Source organism: Lichenostomus cassidix, unplaced genomic scaffold (genome assembly GCF_008360975.1).
Source record: "Lichenostomus cassidix isolate B80296 unplaced genomic scaffold, HeHo_3.0 HiC_scaffold_37, whole genome shotgun sequence".
Taxonomy (NCBI): domain Eukaryota; kingdom Metazoa; phylum Chordata; class Aves; order Passeriformes; family Meliphagidae; genus Lichenostomus; species Lichenostomus cassidix.
In genome coordinates this window covers 600,975-617,593 of record NW_028147279.1, presented here as the reverse complement: position 1 = coordinate 617,593, position 16,619 = coordinate 600,975, and the positions used below count along the sequence as shown (strand labels likewise).

The 16,619-nt window shown below is 50.4% G+C and overlaps 2 protein-coding genes across 2 annotated transcripts; both read right to left on the bottom strand.

Moving 5' to 3' along the window:
* Positions 1 to 1,302: 1,302 nt before the first annotated feature.
* On the bottom strand, positions 1,303 to 6,016 carry LOC146423518 (ly6/PLAUR domain-containing protein 3-like). Its single transcript, XM_085044678.1, has 4 exons — positions 5,870 to 6,016; positions 4,031 to 4,189; positions 3,024 to 3,161; positions 1,303 to 2,089 (listed from the first exon to the last, which is right to left on the bottom strand). The coding sequence occupies exons 1-4, from the start codon at positions 5,985 to 5,987 to the stop codon at positions 1,353 to 1,355; spliced, it is 1,152 nt and encodes a 383-aa protein (XP_084900804.1). The 5' UTR covers positions 5,988 to 6,016; the 3' UTR covers positions 1,303 to 1,352.
* A 2,935-nt stretch (positions 6,017 to 8,951) lies between these two features.
* Positions 8,952 to 16,123, bottom strand: LOC146423517 (uncharacterized). The gene is made up of 7 exons (XM_085044673.1): positions 16,007 to 16,123; positions 14,390 to 14,497; positions 13,139 to 13,309; positions 12,157 to 12,270; positions 10,860 to 10,982; positions 10,235 to 10,363; positions 8,952 to 9,479 (listed from the first exon to the last, which is right to left on the bottom strand). Exons 1-7 carry the CDS (start codon positions 16,056 to 16,058, stop codon positions 9,004 to 9,006), a joined length of 1,173 nt encoding a protein of 390 aa, XP_084900799.1. The 5' UTR covers positions 16,059 to 16,123; the 3' UTR covers positions 8,952 to 9,003.
* Positions 16,124 to 16,619: the final 496 nt, after the last annotated feature.

Sequence of the window (16,619 nt, the reverse complement as noted above, 5' to 3'; positions counted from 1 at the left end):
GAGGGGAAAAATAAACAAAAGATGAGGGGAAAAGAGTGAAAAATGAGGCAAAAAAAACCCAGAAAATATGAGGGGAAAAAAGGTGAAAAATTAGGGGGAAATGACAGAAAACGTGAGGGGAAAAACAAACAAAATATGAGGGGAAAAGGGTGGAAAATATGAGGGGAAAAGAGTGGAAAATGCGAGGGGAAAAGTGTGGAAAATATGAGGGGAAAAAACCCAGAAAATATGAGGGGAAAAGTGCAGAAAATGTGAGGAAAAAATGGTGGGAAATGAGGGGGGAAAGGGCGGAAAATTTGAGGGGAAAAGAGTGAAAAATGAGGGGGAAAAACCCAGAAAATATGAGGGGAAAATGGTGAAAAATGTGAGGGGAAAAGAGTGGAAAACGGAAGGGGAACAGTGCAGAAAATGTGAGGAAAAAAGGGTGGAAAATAAGAGGGGAAAAGAGTGAGAAATGAGGAAAAAAAGGTGAAAAATATGAGGGAAAAAAAGAAACAAAATAAGAGCGGAAAAGAGTGGAAAATGTGAGGGGGAAAACCCAAATAATATGGGGGGGAAGGTGAAAAATGAGGGGAAAAGAGCAGAAATTGTGAGGGGAAAAGGGTGGAAAATGTGAGGAAAAAAGGGCAGAAAATGTGAGGGGGAAAGGGTGAAAAATGAGGGGGGAAAGGGTGGAAAATCTGAGGGGAAAAGAGTGAAAAATGAGGGGAAAAAACCCAGAAAATGTGAGGGGAAAATGGTGGAAAAATGTGAGGGGAAAAAGGCGGGAAACGTGAGGGGGGGAAAAAAGGCGGGAAAATGAGGGGAAATAAAAGAAACAAAAGAGAGAAAAACAGTGAGAAATAAGTGGGGGAAAAGGGGCAAAAAAGGTTAAAAAACTTATTATTATGGACAAAACATGAAAAGGGTTTTTTGTGTGCTGAAGTTTGAGTCGTTTGAAGGTTAAAATTAACGGGAAAATAAGGGGAAATGGTGGGAAACAAAACGGAAAATATAATGGGAAATGGTGAAAAATGAAATGGAAAACATGTTGGAAAACATAGTGAAAAATGGAATGGAAAATAGAATAGATTACATGGTGGAAAACATAATGAAAAATTGAACGAAACTCGGTGAAAATTTGAATGAAAAAATAGTGAAAAGTAGAGCGAAAAACGTGATGAAAAACACATCGAAAAATACACCGAAAAATAATTTAAAAACCGAACAAAATTCCAAAACACCACCACGCCCAAACGGAACAATTTTCACACCCACAAAAACCGGAAAATATTTCTCAATAACCACACCGCTCACCCACAGTTTCCACCACACCCATTTATTACCACACCGGGCGAAGAATTTAACAACACTTAACGCACCAAAAGCAACAACAAAAAAGACAAAAGCCACCCAGGCCCTTGTAACGCTTTTCCCTTCCCTTTCGGACCTTTTATTCCCTCAAAATTCCTCTCCAAAGGCTTCCCAGCAGCTGCGCGGCCTGAGGGCTTCTCCTCCCTGGCGGCCATTTTGTCACCCTGAGGCGCCGCGGCTTTTTCCTCTCCTTTTTCCTCTCCTTTTTCGCTTCCAACACCACCGGTTTGGGTGTTACCGGGTTTAACATCACCACTTTCGGTTTGTTTGGGTTTACCACCGGTTTTGGTGGTGTTAAAAGGCTGCTTTTTGTCCTCAGCGGGCGTTTTCTCCCTCACGGTTTCGGCCTCGCCTTCGCCCTGAGGCGCTGAGGGTTTTTCGCCTCGTTTTTCGGTTTTAACGTCGCCGCTTTGGGTTTTTTTGGTTTTATCGCCGCTTTTGGGGTTGGGGAATCCACCAGCTCTTCGGCTGGGGGGTTCCGGTGAGGCTAAAAAGCCTCCGCTTGCCGTTTCGGTGGTGTTTTTAAAATCCTCCGGCGTTGCCGAATGGCCGTGAGGGAGAAGCTCGAGCCGCGGCAGATCCGGAGAGAAAAAGGTTTTGTTGGGCGAATGGAAATTGCAAAGATCTCCTTCGCAACACGAACCGGTAAGGGAAACCGAATTGTCGCCTCGGAATTCCCCATCGCAGCTCGCGTTTCGGACACAACCCCTCACCTCCCTGCGCAGCGTCACATTGCCTGGAAAAAATGAGGGGAAAAAGGTGAAAAATGTGAGGGGAAAATGGTGGAAAATGGGAGGGAAAAGGGTGGAAAATAGGAGGGGAAAAGAGGGGAAAATGTGAGGGGAAATGGTGAAAAATGAGGGGAAAATGGTGAGAAACGTAAGAGGAAAAAAACCCAGAAAATATGAGGGGAGAAGGGTGGAAAATGGGAGGGAAAAAGAGTGGAAAATGTGAGGGGAAAAGGCGGAGAAAATGTGAGGGGAAAAGTGGAAAACGTGAGGGGAAAAAAGAAGAAAACGTGAGGGAAAAAGAGTGGAAAATGTGAGGGGAAAAGAGTGGAAAATGGGAGGGGAAAAGGCGGGAAAAACATGAGGGAAAAAAAGGTGGAAAACGTGAGGGGAAAAGGGTGAAAAATGAGGGGGAAAGGGTGAAAAACGTGAGGAAAAAGCCAGAAAATATGAGGAGAAAAGGGTGAAAAATGTGAGGGGAAAAAGAGAGGAAGATTGGAGGGAAAAAGAGTGGAAAATATGAGGGGAAAAGGCGGGGAAAATGAGGGGAAAAGAGTGAAAAACGTGAGGAAAAAACCCAGAAAATATGAGGGGAAAAGAGTGGAAAATGTGAGGGGAAAAGGCGGGAAAAATGAGGGGAAAAGGGTGAAAAACGTGAGAGGAAAAAATACCAGAAAATATGAGGGAAAAAGAGTGAAAAATGTGAGGTGAAAAGAGCGGAAAATGGGAGGGGAAAAGTTGGAAAATGTGAGGGGAAAAAAACAGAAAATTTGAGGGGAAAAGGATGGAAAATGGGGGAAAAAAGAACGGAAAACATGAGGGGAAAAAAACCCCAGCCGCACATCCCCACACCAAAACCGTTAATTAAACCTTCAAAATCCCCACTTTTAACCTCCCAAACCCCAATTTATCCCTCAGTACATAAAGTTTATTTTTCCTTACCCAGCCGGAGGGTGAGGTTTCCGTAGAAACAAGCGCGGAGATCGTCGTAGCACTGAACGGTGGTTTGTGGGGAACAAAGTCCTTTATCCGGACAGCCGAAGCACTGCAGGCCGTTTGGGACTCGGGATGAGGTGTTTGCTGAGGGGAAATAAGGTAAAAACCAGTAAAAACCAGTATAAACCAGTATAAAACCAGTATAAACCAGTATAAAACCAGTATGGATCAGTATGGACCAGTATGGACCAGTTTGTGGGGATAAAATCCTTTATCCGGACAGCCGAAGCACTGCAGGCCGTTTGGTGCTGAGGGGAAAAATGGGTTAAATCCCAGTAAAAACCAGTATAGACCAGTATAAACCAGTATAAAGCCAGTATGGACCAGTATAGACCAGTATAAACCAGTAGGGGTAGCCAAAGACTGCAGGCCGTTCGGGAGTGGGGAACTGGTGTTGGCTGAGGGGAAAATGGGTAAATCCCAGTAAATCCCAGTATAAACCAGTATAGACCAGTATAAACCAGTATAGACCAGTATAACCCAAAGGCCTCTCCCAGTAGCTTCCAGTAGATTCCAGTAACTCCCAGTTAGCTCCCCAGTCCCTCCAAATGCTCCTCAATCCATTCCCAGTCCATCCCAGTATAAACCAGTATAAACCAGTTCCATTTTAAAACCCCTAAAAATTCCCATTTTTCACCCCAAAATCCCCATTTTTCACCCCAAAACTGCCGTGTTTTTTCCTCCCAGTCCCTCCCAGTATATCCCAGTCTCTCCCAGTCCTTCCCAGTTCCATCCCAGTCCCTCCCAGTACAAACCAGTTCCACCCCAGTATAAACCAGTTCCCTTTTAACCCCTAAAACTCCCATTTTCCCCCCTAAAATCCCCATTTTCCACCCCAAAATCCCCGTTTTTCACCCCAAAACCGCCCCGTTTTCTCCTCCCAGCCCCTCCCAGTCCCTCCCAGTTCCCTCCCAGTTCCCTCCCAGTCCCTCCCAGTACAAACCAGTACAGACCAGTAACGGGCAGAGCCTCGTCCTGCAGGTTGCAGGAGTCGCCGTCGCAGTTCCTGCGCCTCTCGAACACCACCAGGTTCTGCAGCTGCAGCGCTCTGCCGATGGCGCCGGGCTGGCCGCGGCCGCAGCCCCGAGTGACCAGCGAGAACTGACCGTGACCTGAGGTATTGATTAATTATTGATTAGGTATTGATTATTGATTAGTTATTGGTAATCTGTATTGGTGCCCAAAAGTGACCCAAAGTGACCCAAAGTGACCCAAAACTGACCAGGGCCGCAGCCCCGAGTGACCAGCGAGAACTGACCGTGGCCTGAGGTATTGATTAATTATTGATTAGGTATTGATTATTGATTAGTTATTGGTAATCTATATTGGTGCCCAAAAGTGACCCAAAGTGACCCAAAACTGACCAGGGCCGCAGCCCCGAGTGACCAGAGCAAACTGACCATGGCCTGGCAGGTATTGATTAGGTATTGATTAGGTATTGATTAGTTATTGATTAGCTATTGATGTCCTATATTGGCACCAAAAACTGCCTTAAAGTGACCCAAAACTGACCAGGGCTGCAGCTCCGAGTGACCAGAGCAAACTGACCGTGGCCTGGCGGGTATTGATTAGGTATTGATTAGTTATTGATTAGGTATTGATTACCTATTGGTATCCTATATTGGCATCCAAAAATGACCAAAAGTGACCCAAAGTGACCCAAAACTGACCAGGGCCGCAGCCCTGAGTGACCAGTGAGAACTGACCGTGGCCTGGGGTATTGATTAGGTATTGATTAGGTATTGATTACCTATCGATAACCTATTGATATCGTATATTGGCACTCAAAAGTGACCCAAAGTGACCCCAAAGTGACCATCATGGACACCCAGAGTGAACTGACCGTGGCCTGGGGGGTATTGATTAGCTATTGATCATCTATCGATAACCTATTGGTATTTTATGGATACCTGGTATTGATAAATCCCAATAGAGATGCTAAAGTGACCCCAAAGTGACCCTAAAGTGACCCCAAAGTGACCCAAAGTGACCCCATGTGACCCAAATGACCCCAGAGTGACCCCAGAGTGACCCCTATGGATTAACCCTATAGGGCACAACCAGCATTGCCCCATAGGGTGGATATGGAGCTTCTGCCCCATAGATCTGCCCCATAGAATGATCCCATAGAGCTCCTGCCCCATAGAATTGCCCCATAGAGCTCCTGCCCCACAGCTCTGCCCCATAGAATGATCCTAAATGGCTTCTGCCCCATAGAAAAGCCCCATAGAGCTCCTGCCCCATAGAATGATCCCATAGAGCTTCTGCCCCATAGAAAAACCCTAAAAAGCTTCTGCCCCATGGAGTTCCTGCCCCACACCTCCCTGCCCCACATCTCCCCGTAGAACAACCCCATAGAGCTCCTGCCCCACACATTCCCACCCCACATCTCCCTGCCCCACACATTCCACCCCACACCCTCCTGCCCCACATCTCCCACCCCAATTCCCTGCCCCACATTTCCCCTGCCCCACACATCTCCCACCCCACACCTCCCTGCCCCACATCTCACCGTAGAACAACCCCATAGAGCTCCTGCCCCACACTTCCCACCCCACACATTTCCCACCCCACACCCTGCCCCACACATTTCCCACCCCACTTCCTGCCCCACACCTCCCTGCCCCACACATCTCCTGCCCCACACATTTATCTCTGCCCCACACATCTCCTGCCCCACATCTCCCACCCCACACAACTCCCACCCCAATTCCCTGCCCCACACATCTCCCACCCCAGTCCCTGCCCCACACCTCCCTGCCCCACACATTTCTTCCCAGCCCCACACTCACTCCAGCTGAGCGCCGCCCAGGCCTCGCTGCAGACGTTGCTCTCCGTGGGGCAGCTGAGGGTGGAGGTGGCAGAGCAGCTGCCGTCGTCTGACCCACACATCAGGCACTGCAGCCCCATAGATCCTGCCCCATAGATTGTGACCCATAGATCAGATTGTGACCCACACATCAGGCACTGCAGCCCCATAGATCCTGCCCCATAGATTGTGACCCATAGATCAGATTGTGACCCACACATCAGGCACTGCAGCCCCATGGAGCCTGCCCCACAGATTGTGACCCATAGATTAGTCAGTGACCCATAGATCAGTGACCCATAGATCAGATTGTGACCCATAGATCAGTGACCCACAGAGCAGCTGCCGTCGTCTGACCCACACATCAGGCACTGCAGCCCCATAGATCCTGCCCCATAGATCAGATTGGGACCCATAGATCAGTGACCCATAGATTGATCAGTGACCCACAGATCAGTGACCCATAGATCAGTGACCCACAGAGCAGCTGCCGTCGTCTGACCCACACATCAGGCACTGCAGCCCCATAGATCCTGCCCCATAGATCAGATTGTGACCCATAGATTAGTGACCCACTGCAGCCCAGGCACTGCAGCCCCATAGATCCTGCCCCATAGATTGATCAGTGACCCATAGATTGGTCAGTGACCCACAGATCAGTGACCCACACATTGCAGCCCCACACACTCAGCCCCATGGATTTCAACCCCACACATTCAGCCCCACACATTTCAACGCCATAGATTTCAGTCCCACACATTGAGCCCCACAGCTCCTGCCCCACACTTTCAGCCCCGTAGGTTTCAACCCCACACTTTCAGCCCCATAGATCAGTGTCCCGCACATTCAGCCCCACACATTGCAGTCCCATAGATTTCAGCCCCACACACTTTCAGCCCCATAGATCAGTGCCCCACACTTTCAACCCCACTTCCAGCCCCACACATTGCAGCCCCACACCTTCAGCCCCACACTTCCAGCCCCACAGCTCCTGCCCCACACTCCAGCCCCATAGATTTCAGCCCCACACACTTTCAGCCCCATAGATCAGTGCCCCACACATTTCAGCCCCACACTTCCAGCCCCACACCTCCAGCCCCACACGTCATCAGCCCCAACTGTCACCACACCCTCCCCAGACCTGTCCTGTCCTGTCCCAGGCTGGCCTGACCCACGGCACACCCTGACACTCCCTGTGCCCTATAGATTTGTCCTGACACTCCCTGTGCCCCATAGATCTGAGCTCTGACACTCCCTGCCCCATAGATCTGACAGACACTCCTTGCCCCATAGATCTGAGCTCTGACACTCCCTGTGCCCCATAGATGTGACAGACACTCCCTGTGCCCCATAGATTTGTCCTGACACTCCCTGTGCCCCACAGATCTGAGCCCCAAATCCCCTCCTGCCCCAGAGATCTGACACTCCCTGTGCCCCATAGATTTCTGTCCTGACACTCCCTGCCCCATAGATCTGTCCCACTGCCCTATAGATTTCAGCCCCAAACACCCCCCTGCCCCATAGATTTTGGTCCTGACACCCCCCTGCCCTATAGATCTGAACCCCAAATCTCCCCCTGCCCTATAGATTTCAGTTCTGACACCCTCCTGCCCCATAGATCTGAATCCCAAACCCCTTCCTGCCCCATAGATCTGACCTCCTGCCCCATAAGTCTGAACCCCAAACACCTCCTGCCCCATAGCTCTGACCCCAAATTCCCCTCTGCCCCACAGATCTCAGCCCTGACACTCCCTGCCCCATAGATCTGACCTCCTGCCCCACAGATTTCACCCCACAACCCTCCTGCCCCACACCTCCAGCCCCACAAACCCCAACCCCGCCCCACCCCACACGTCCCCCACACCCAACTGCCCCCCAAGCTCCCCAACTGCCTCCCAACTGCCCCCCAATCCCCCCCAGCACCCCCCAAGTGCCCCCCAAGTGCCCCCCAAGTCCCCCCAACTGCCCCCCAAGTGCCCCTACCTGGCACCAGCAGCACCAGCAGCAGCAGCATGGCTCTGCCCCACATCTCCGGCAGGCCGCAGCGATGTGGGGCAGGAGAGCCTCATTTATGGCAGCCGGGAGAGGGTGGGGTGAGGGTGGGGCAGCCTGGGGGCTTCCCGCCCCACAGCGAGAGATCCGCCCCATAGCCAGGGTTCCGCCCCATAGCGAGAGGAGTCTCCGCCCCATAGCCAGGGTTCTGCCCCATAGAGAGGGTCTCCGCCCCATAGCGACAGTCTCCGCCCCATAGCGAGGATTTTCTGCTCCATAGAGAGTCTCTGCCCCATAGCCAGGGTTCCACCCCATAGTGACAGTCTCCGCCCCATAGCGAGGAGTCTCCGCCCCATAGCGAGGGTTTTCTGCCCCATAGAGAGGATCTCCTCCCCATAGCCAGGGTTTTCCACCCCATAGAGTGAGTCTCCGCCCCATAGAGAGGATCTCCACCCCATAGCCAGGGTTCCGCCCCATAGCGAGAGTCTCCGCCCCATAAGAAGAATCTCGACCCCACAGCGAGGAATCTCCACCCCATAGCAAGAATTTCCGCCCCATAGCGAGGGTTTTCTGCCCCATAGTGCAGCTCTGCAGCCTTCCTGCCCCATAGCAAAGATCTCCGCCCCATAGCGAGGAGTCTCCGTCCCATAGGGAGGATTTTCTGCCCCATAGCGAGGCTTTCCTGCCCCATAGCTCAGCCTCACAGCTCTGCCCCACAGTGAGGTTTCTCTGCCCCATAGCGAGGAATCTCCACCCCACAGCGAGCATTCCCTGCCCCACAGCGAGGTTTCTCTGCCCCATAACCCTGCCCAGCCCCACAGCTCTGCCCCATAGCAATTCCCTGCCCCATAGTGAGGCTTTCCTGCCCCATAGCAAGGATTTTTCTGCCCCATAGCGAGGCTTTCCTGCCCCATAACCCAGCCCAGCCCCACAGCTCTGCCCCATAGCAATTTCCTGCCCCACAGCGAGGTTTCTCTGCCCCATAGCAAACATTCCCTGCCCCATAGTGAGGGTTTTCTGCCCCATAGCAAGGATTTCCTGCCCCACAGCCCCACCCAGCCCCACCCAGCCCCACCCCCCAGGTGACTCACCCCCCTCCACCCCTCCCCCCCCAGCTCCCCAAATCTATGGGGCAGAGAGGAGCAGCAGGAGGGGGGGGAGGGGCAGGAGGAGCAGGGGGTGGGGGAGGGGCGAGGGGGAGGCGTTGGGGGAGGGGCGGCGGGGGGAGGGGAGGGCGTTGCAGAGAGAGCCGCGGCAGCAGCTCAGCCCCATAGATCTGCCCTCCTGCCCCATAGATCTGCCCTCCTGCCCCATAGATTGTCCTCCCAGCCCCATAGATTGGCCCTTCTGCCCCATAGATTGTCCTCCCAGCCCCATAGATTGGCCCTTCTGCCCCATAGATTGGCCTCCCGGCCCTATAGAGCCTCCCAGCCCCATAGATTGGCCTTCCTGCCCCACAGATTCCCCTCCCAGCCCCATAGATTTACCCTCCAGCCCCACAGATTCCCCTCCCAGCCCCATAGCTCCCCCCAGCCCCACAGGACTCTCACACCAGGCTGGGCTGGCACAGCCCTGCAGCAGCCATGGCTCCCCGCTGGGGCCTGGGGGGGAAAGAGAGAACTTAGAGAGACCCTAGAGATCCTCTCAGCCCCATAGATTCTCTGCCCCATAGACTTCCCCATACATTTCTCAGCCCCATAGATCCTCTCAGCCCCATAGATTCCCCTATAGCCTATCAGCCCCATAGATTCCCCACAGACTCTCAGCCCCACAGACTCTCAGCCCCATAGATCCTCTCAGCCCCACACATTCCCAGCCCCATAGATTCCCCATAGATTTCCCCACAGATCCTCCCTGCCCCATAGATTCCCCCATAGATTGCAATAACCCCATAGATTCTCAGCCCCATAGATCCTCTCAGCCCCATAGCCTCTCTGTCCCACACGTTCCCAGCCCCATAGCCTCCCAGCCCCACAGATTCCCTCAGCCCCATAGATCTTCCCAGCCCCATAGATTTCCAGCCCCACACATTTCCTGCCCCATAGCCTCTCAGCCCCATAGCCTCCCTGCCCCATAGATCCTCTCAGCCCCATAGCTTTCCCCATAGATTCTCAGCCCCATAGATTCTCTCAGCCCCACACATTCCCAGCCCCATAGATTCCCCATAGATTTCTCCATAACCTCCCAGCCCCATAGATTTTCTGCCCCACACATTTCCAGCCCCACAGATTGCAATAACCCCATAGCCTCCCAGCCCCATAGATTCCCCACAGTTTCTCAGCCCATAGATTCTCAGCCCCATAGATTCCCCACACATTCTCTGCCCCATAGATTTTCAGCCCCATAGATTTCTCACCCTCACTCCAGGCCAGCACACAATTGGTTAATCCCGCCTGACACGTGACCTCTCGGGGGGCGTGGCCAGCGGGGCTGGGGGGGGAGGGGCCATCGTAGCCCCAGCAGTGCAGCCCGGGGGGGGGAGGGGCTGCAGGACCAGTATAAACCAGTATGAACCAGTATAGACCAGTACGGACCAGTATAAACCAGTATGGACTGGTATGGACTGGTATAAACCAGTACAGACCAGTATGGACCAGTATAAACCAGTATGGACTCCATCCCAGTATAAACCAGTTCCCTCCCAGTTCATCCCAGTATAAACCAGTTCCATCCCAGTTCATCCCAGTATAAACCAGTTCCATCCCAGTTCATCCCAGTATAAACCAGTTCCCTTTTTCACCCCAAAATCCCCATTTTTCACCCCAAAACCACCCAGTTTTCTCCTCCCAGTCCCTCCCAGTATATCCCAGTTCATCCCAGTTCCATCCCAGTATAAACCAGTATAAACCAGTTCCATTTTAACCCCTAAAACTCCCATTTTCACCCCAAAATCCTCATTTTTCACCCCAAAACCGCCCCGTTTTCTCCTCCCAGTCTCTCCCAGTCCCTCCCAGTCCCTCCCAGTATAAACCAGTACACACCAGTCCCACACTGCTCTCCCTCGCAGCTCCTCAGCTCCACCCAGCGGCCAATCCCGCTCTGGAAGGCGATCAGGCCACGCCCACTTCCGGCCTGACCACACCCCCTGAGCTGCCCCTCCCCCCCTGCGGGAGGGAAACCAGTTTGGACCAGTATAAACCAGTATAGACCAGTATAGACCAGTATAAACCAGTATAAACCAGTATGGACCAGTATGGAATGCATCCCAGTACAAACCAGTCCATCCCAGTTCCCTCCCAGTCCATCCCAGTATAAACCAGTGACCTCCCAGTATATCCCAGTTCATCCCAGAGCCATCACAGTGACCTCCCAGTATAAACCAGTATAAACCAGTATGAACCAGTGACCTCCCAGTATAAACCAGTCCATCCCAGTCACTCCCAGTCCATCCCAGAACCATCCCAGTGCGTTCCCAGTATAAACCAGTAACCTCCCAGTCGCTCCCAAACCCATCCCAGTTCCATCCCAGTACAAACCAGTGACCTCCCACCCCAAACCAGTATAAACCAGTGAGCTCCCAGTCACTCCCAGTCCATCCCAGTCAGTCCCAGTCCATCCCAGTCACCTCCCAGTATATCCCAGTCCATCCCAGTCAGTCCCAGTTCCATCCCAGTACAAACCAGTGACCTCCCAGCCCAAACCAGCCCAAACCAGTATAAACCAGTAACATCCCAGTCACCCTTAGATCCCTCCCAGTCCCTCCCAGTCCCTCCCAGTCCCTCCCAGTCCATCCCAGTCCCTCCCAGTCACTCCCAGTCCATCCCAGTTCCATCCCAGTACAAACCAGTGACTTCCCAGGCCAAACCAGTATAAACCAGTATAAACCAGTAACCTCCCAGTCAGTCCCAAACCCTTCCCAGTCACTCCCAATCACTCCCAGTTCCCTCCCAGTTCCCTCCCAGTCCATCCCAGTTCCATCCCAGTACCTCCCAGTGCCCTCCCACCCCTTACCAGCCCAAACCAGTATAAACCAGTATAAACCAGTAACCTCCCAGTTGCTCTTAGATGCCTCCCAGTCAATCCCAGTCACCTCCCAGTCCATCCCAGTTCCCTCCCAGTCCATCCCAGTGCCCTCCCACCCCTTACCAGCCCAAACCAGTATAAACCAGTAAAAACCAGTAACATCCCAGTTGCTCTTAGAAGCCTCCCAGTCAATCCCAGTCACCTCCCAGTATATCCCAGTGCATCCCAGTCCATCCCAGTCCAAACCAGTTCCATCCCAGTCCCTCCCAGTGCCCTCCCACCCCAAACCAGTATAAACCAGTATAAACCAGTAACCTCCAGTTGCCCTCCAGCGCATCTCCACGCACAGATCCTCAGGCCGAGGGCAGAGCAGAGCCGCTAGGGGGCGCTGGCAGGCCGGGTCGGAGCAGGTGGGGCAGAGCAGGGGGGCTGGGACCAGTATGGACCAGTATGGACCAGTATGGACCAGTATGGACCAGTATGGACCAGTATAAACCAGTATGGACCAGTATGGACCAGTATGGACCAGTATGGACCAGTATGGACCAGTATGGACCAGTATAAACCAGTACGGACCAGTATGGACCAGTATAAACCAGTATGGACCAGTATAAACCAGTATGGACCAGTATGGACCAGTATGGACCAGTATAAACCAGTATGGACCAGTATAAACCAGTATGGACCAGTATGGACCAGTATGGACCAGTATAACTCAATATAAACCAGTATAAACCAGTATAAACCAGTATAAACCAGTATAGGCAAAATCCCAGTCCATCCCAGTTCCATCCCAGTATAAACCAGTACAAACCAGTTCCATTTTTAACCCCAAAACTGCCGCAGTTTCTCCTCCCAGTCCCTCCCAGTATAAACCAGTTTAACCCCAAAATCCCCATTTTTCACCCCAAAACCTCCCAGTTTTCTCCTCCCAGTCCCTCCCAGTTCCATCCCAGTGTCTCCCAGTATAAACCAGTTCATTCCAGTTCCTTCCCAGTACAAACCAGTTCCCTTTTAACCCCTAAATCTCCATTTTCCACCCCAAAATCCCCATTTTTAACCCTAAAATCGCCACATTTTCCCTCCCAGTCCCTCCCAGTATATCCCAGTTCCTTCCCAGTATAAACCAGTTCATCCCAGTTCCCTCCCAGTCCCATCCCAGCACAAACCAGTACAAACCAGTTCCCTTTTAACCCCTAAATCGCCATTTTCCACCCCAAAATCCTCATTTTTCACCCCAAAACCGCCCAGTTTTCTCCTCCCAGTACAAACCAGTACAAACCAGTTCCTCACTCACCCTCCCGCTGGGCGGAGCCGTTCCCGCGGTGGGCGTGGCCACCCCCAGGCCCCTCCCCCCACCTCTCCTCCCGCAGCGTCACCAGCTCGTCATGTGACCGGAAGGTGACGATGACGTCATCGGCGCCGATGACATCACATCCGGATTCCTCCCGCCGCAGCTCCACCCCGCCTGGGAGACCAGTATGGACCAGTATGGACCAGTATGGACCAGTATGGACCAGTTTAAACTGACTCAAACCAGTAAAAACCAGTAAAAACCAGTATAAACCAGTCCAAACCAGTATAAACCAGTCCCCTCTCCCAGTATAAACCAGTAAAAACCAGTATAAACCAGTCCAAACCAGTTTAAGCCAGTTTAAACCAGTATAAACCAATACAAACCAGTCCAAACCAGTATAAAGCAGTGCTCTGTCCCAGTATAAACCAGTATAAACTAGTATGACCTCCCAGTAAATCCCAGTATAAACCAGTAAAGACCAGTTTAAACTGATCCAAGCCAGTATAAACCAGTGCTCCATCCCAGTAAATTCCAGTATAAACCAGTATAAACCAGTGCCAAACCCCTCCCAGTATAAACCAGTTCCATCCCAGTCCATCCCAGTATAAACCAGTTCCCTTTTAACCCCCAAAATCCTCATTTTTCACCCCAAAACCTCCACATTTTCTCCTCCCAGTTCATCCCAGTATATCCCAGTACAAACCAATCCATCCCAGTTCCATCCCATTGCATCCCAGTATATCCCAGTTCAATCCCAGTACAAACCAGTTCCCTTTTAACCCCAAAATCCCCATTTTTCACCCCCAAAATCTCCATTTTTCACCCCAAAATCACCCAGTTTTCTCCTCCCAGTCCAAACCAGTATATCCCAGTTCCCTCCCAGTTTAATTTCAGTCCCTCCCAGTATAAACCAGTTCATCCCAGTACAAACCAGTTCCCCTTTTAACCCCCAAAACTCCCATTTTCCACCCTAAATTCCTCATTTTTCACCCCAAAATCACCACGTTTTCTCCTCCCAGCCCCTCCCAGTATATCCCAGTCCATCCCAGTTCCATCCCAGTTCATCCCAGTATAAACCAGTTCCCTTTTAACCCTTAAAACTCCCATTTTCCCCCCAAAAATCCCCATTTTTTTGCCCCAAAACTCCCATTTTTCACCCCAAAATCCCCATTTTTCACCCCATTTTTCCTCTCCCAGTATAAACCAGTACAAACCAGTTCCCTCCCAGTTCCCCCCGCGCCCCTCCCCCACCTCTCAGGGTCACCACTGTCGTCCTGCGGCACACGGCGTGGGGGGAGGGGCAGGAGACAGGGTGACATCCGGTGGTGACGTCACAGCTGGGGCAGCGCAGGGCGAGAGCTGGAAATGGGGGAAAAACGGGGAAATTGGGAAAAATGATTAAAAATGGGGAAAAATGGGGAAAAAACGGGGAATTTGGGAAAAATGGGGAAAAATGGGGAATTTGGGAAAATTGGGGAAAAATGGGGAATTTGGGAAAAATGGGGAAATTGGGGAATTTGGGAAAATTGGGGAAAAATGGGGAATTTGGGAAAAATGGGGAAATTGGGGAAAAAATGGGGAAATTGGGGAAAAATGGGGAATTTGGGAAAATTGGGGAATTTGGGAAATTGATTAAAAATGGGGAAAAATGGGGAAATGGGGAATTTGGGAAAATTGGGGAAATTGGGGGAAATGGGGGAAAATTATTAAAAATGGGGAAAATGGGAAAAATGGGGAATTTGGGAAAAAACGGGGAAATTGGGAAAATTATTAAAAATGGAGAATCTGGGAAAATTGGGGAATTTGGGAAAATTGGGGAAAAATGGGGAAAAATGGGGAAAAATGGGGAAAAATGGGGAAAATGATTAAAAATGGAGGAAAATGGGAAAATTGGGGAAAATTGGGGGAAATGGGGAAAAAATGGGGAATTTGGGAAAAATTGATTAAAATGGGGAAAATTGGGAAAATGGGAAAAGTGGGGAAATTGGGGGAAACTGGGGAAAATGGGAATTTGGGGAAAAATGGGGAAGTTGGGAAAAATTGATTAAAAATGGAAAAATGGGGAAATTGGGAAAAATGGAAAAAGGGGGAAAATGGGGGAAAATGATTAAAAATGGAAAAATGGGAAAAAATAGTGGAGAAAAATAATGGAAAAAAGCGAAAAATGGGGAAAAAAGCGAAAAATGGGGGAAAATGGGGAAAATGGGAAAAATTGATTAAAAATGGAAAAACTGAGGAAATGGGGAAAAATGGGGAAGAAATTGAAAAAAGGGGAGAAAAATGGAAAAATGGGGAAAAAAACGAAAAAAATATAAAAAGAGGGAAAAACAGAAAAGTGGAAAAATTGGGGGAAAAATGGGGGAAAAGCAAAAAAAAGGAAAATTGGAAAAAATAGGGAAAAAATGGGGAAAGAATAGAAAAATGGGAAGAAATGGGGAAAAAACAGGAAAAAATTCAGGGGAAAAATTAGAAAATCAGTGAAAAATAGGGAAAAGTGGGGAAAAACCAGAAAAACGGAAAAATAAAGAGGAAAAATTAGGAGAAATTAGGAAAATGGGGAAAAATGGGGAAAAAAAGGAAAAAATGGGAAAAAGTGGAAAAATTGAAGAAAAAAAAGGGAAAAAAAAAGAAATTTGGGATTTCCTGACCTTCCCAGTTCCTCCCAGTTCCCTCCCAGTCCATCCCAGTTCCTCCCAGTTCCTCCCAGTCAAAACCAGTTCCTCCCAGTCCATCCCAGTTCCTCCCAGTCAAAACCAGTTCCTCCCAGTCCATCCCAGTTCCCTCCCAGTTCCTCCCAGTCAAAACCAGTTCCCTTCCAGTCCAAACCAGTTCCCTCCCAGTTCCCTCCCACTCCAAACCAGTACAAACCAGTATAAACCAGTAAGGCCCACAGCAAGGCCCAGCCCCTCCCCCACCCCATTTTTCGGCGCCGAAAATCCCAAATTTTGGGGTTTTTTTCCTCCTTTTATCCGGTGGGGGGAGGGGCTGGCAGAAGCCACGCCCCTTTTCCTGCCCCTCCCCCACCCTGCCATTTCCCCTTTTTTTGGGGAAGTTGGGAAACTGGGGTGGGGGAGGGGAGGGGAGGCCACGCCCACCTGGGGGAGATTTCGGGTTTTTGGGTGGAAAATTCCCGGGAAAAATGGGGAAAAATGGGAAAAAATGGGCAAAACCAGTAAAAACCAGTAAAAACCAGTAAAAACCAGTAAAAAGCAGTGAAAACCAGTATAAACCAGTAAAAAGCAGTGAAAACCAGTAAAAACCAGTGAAAACTAGAAAAAAATCCAGTGAAAACCAGTTAAAACCAGTAAAAACCAGGCTAAACCAGTATAAACCAGTAAAAACCAGTAAAAACTAATAAAATCGGTAAAAACCAGTAAATACCAGTATAAACCGGTAAAAACCAGTAAAAACTTGTAAAAACCAGGATAAACCAGTTCAAACCAGTAAAAACTAATAAAAAATAGTAAAAACTAATAAAAAC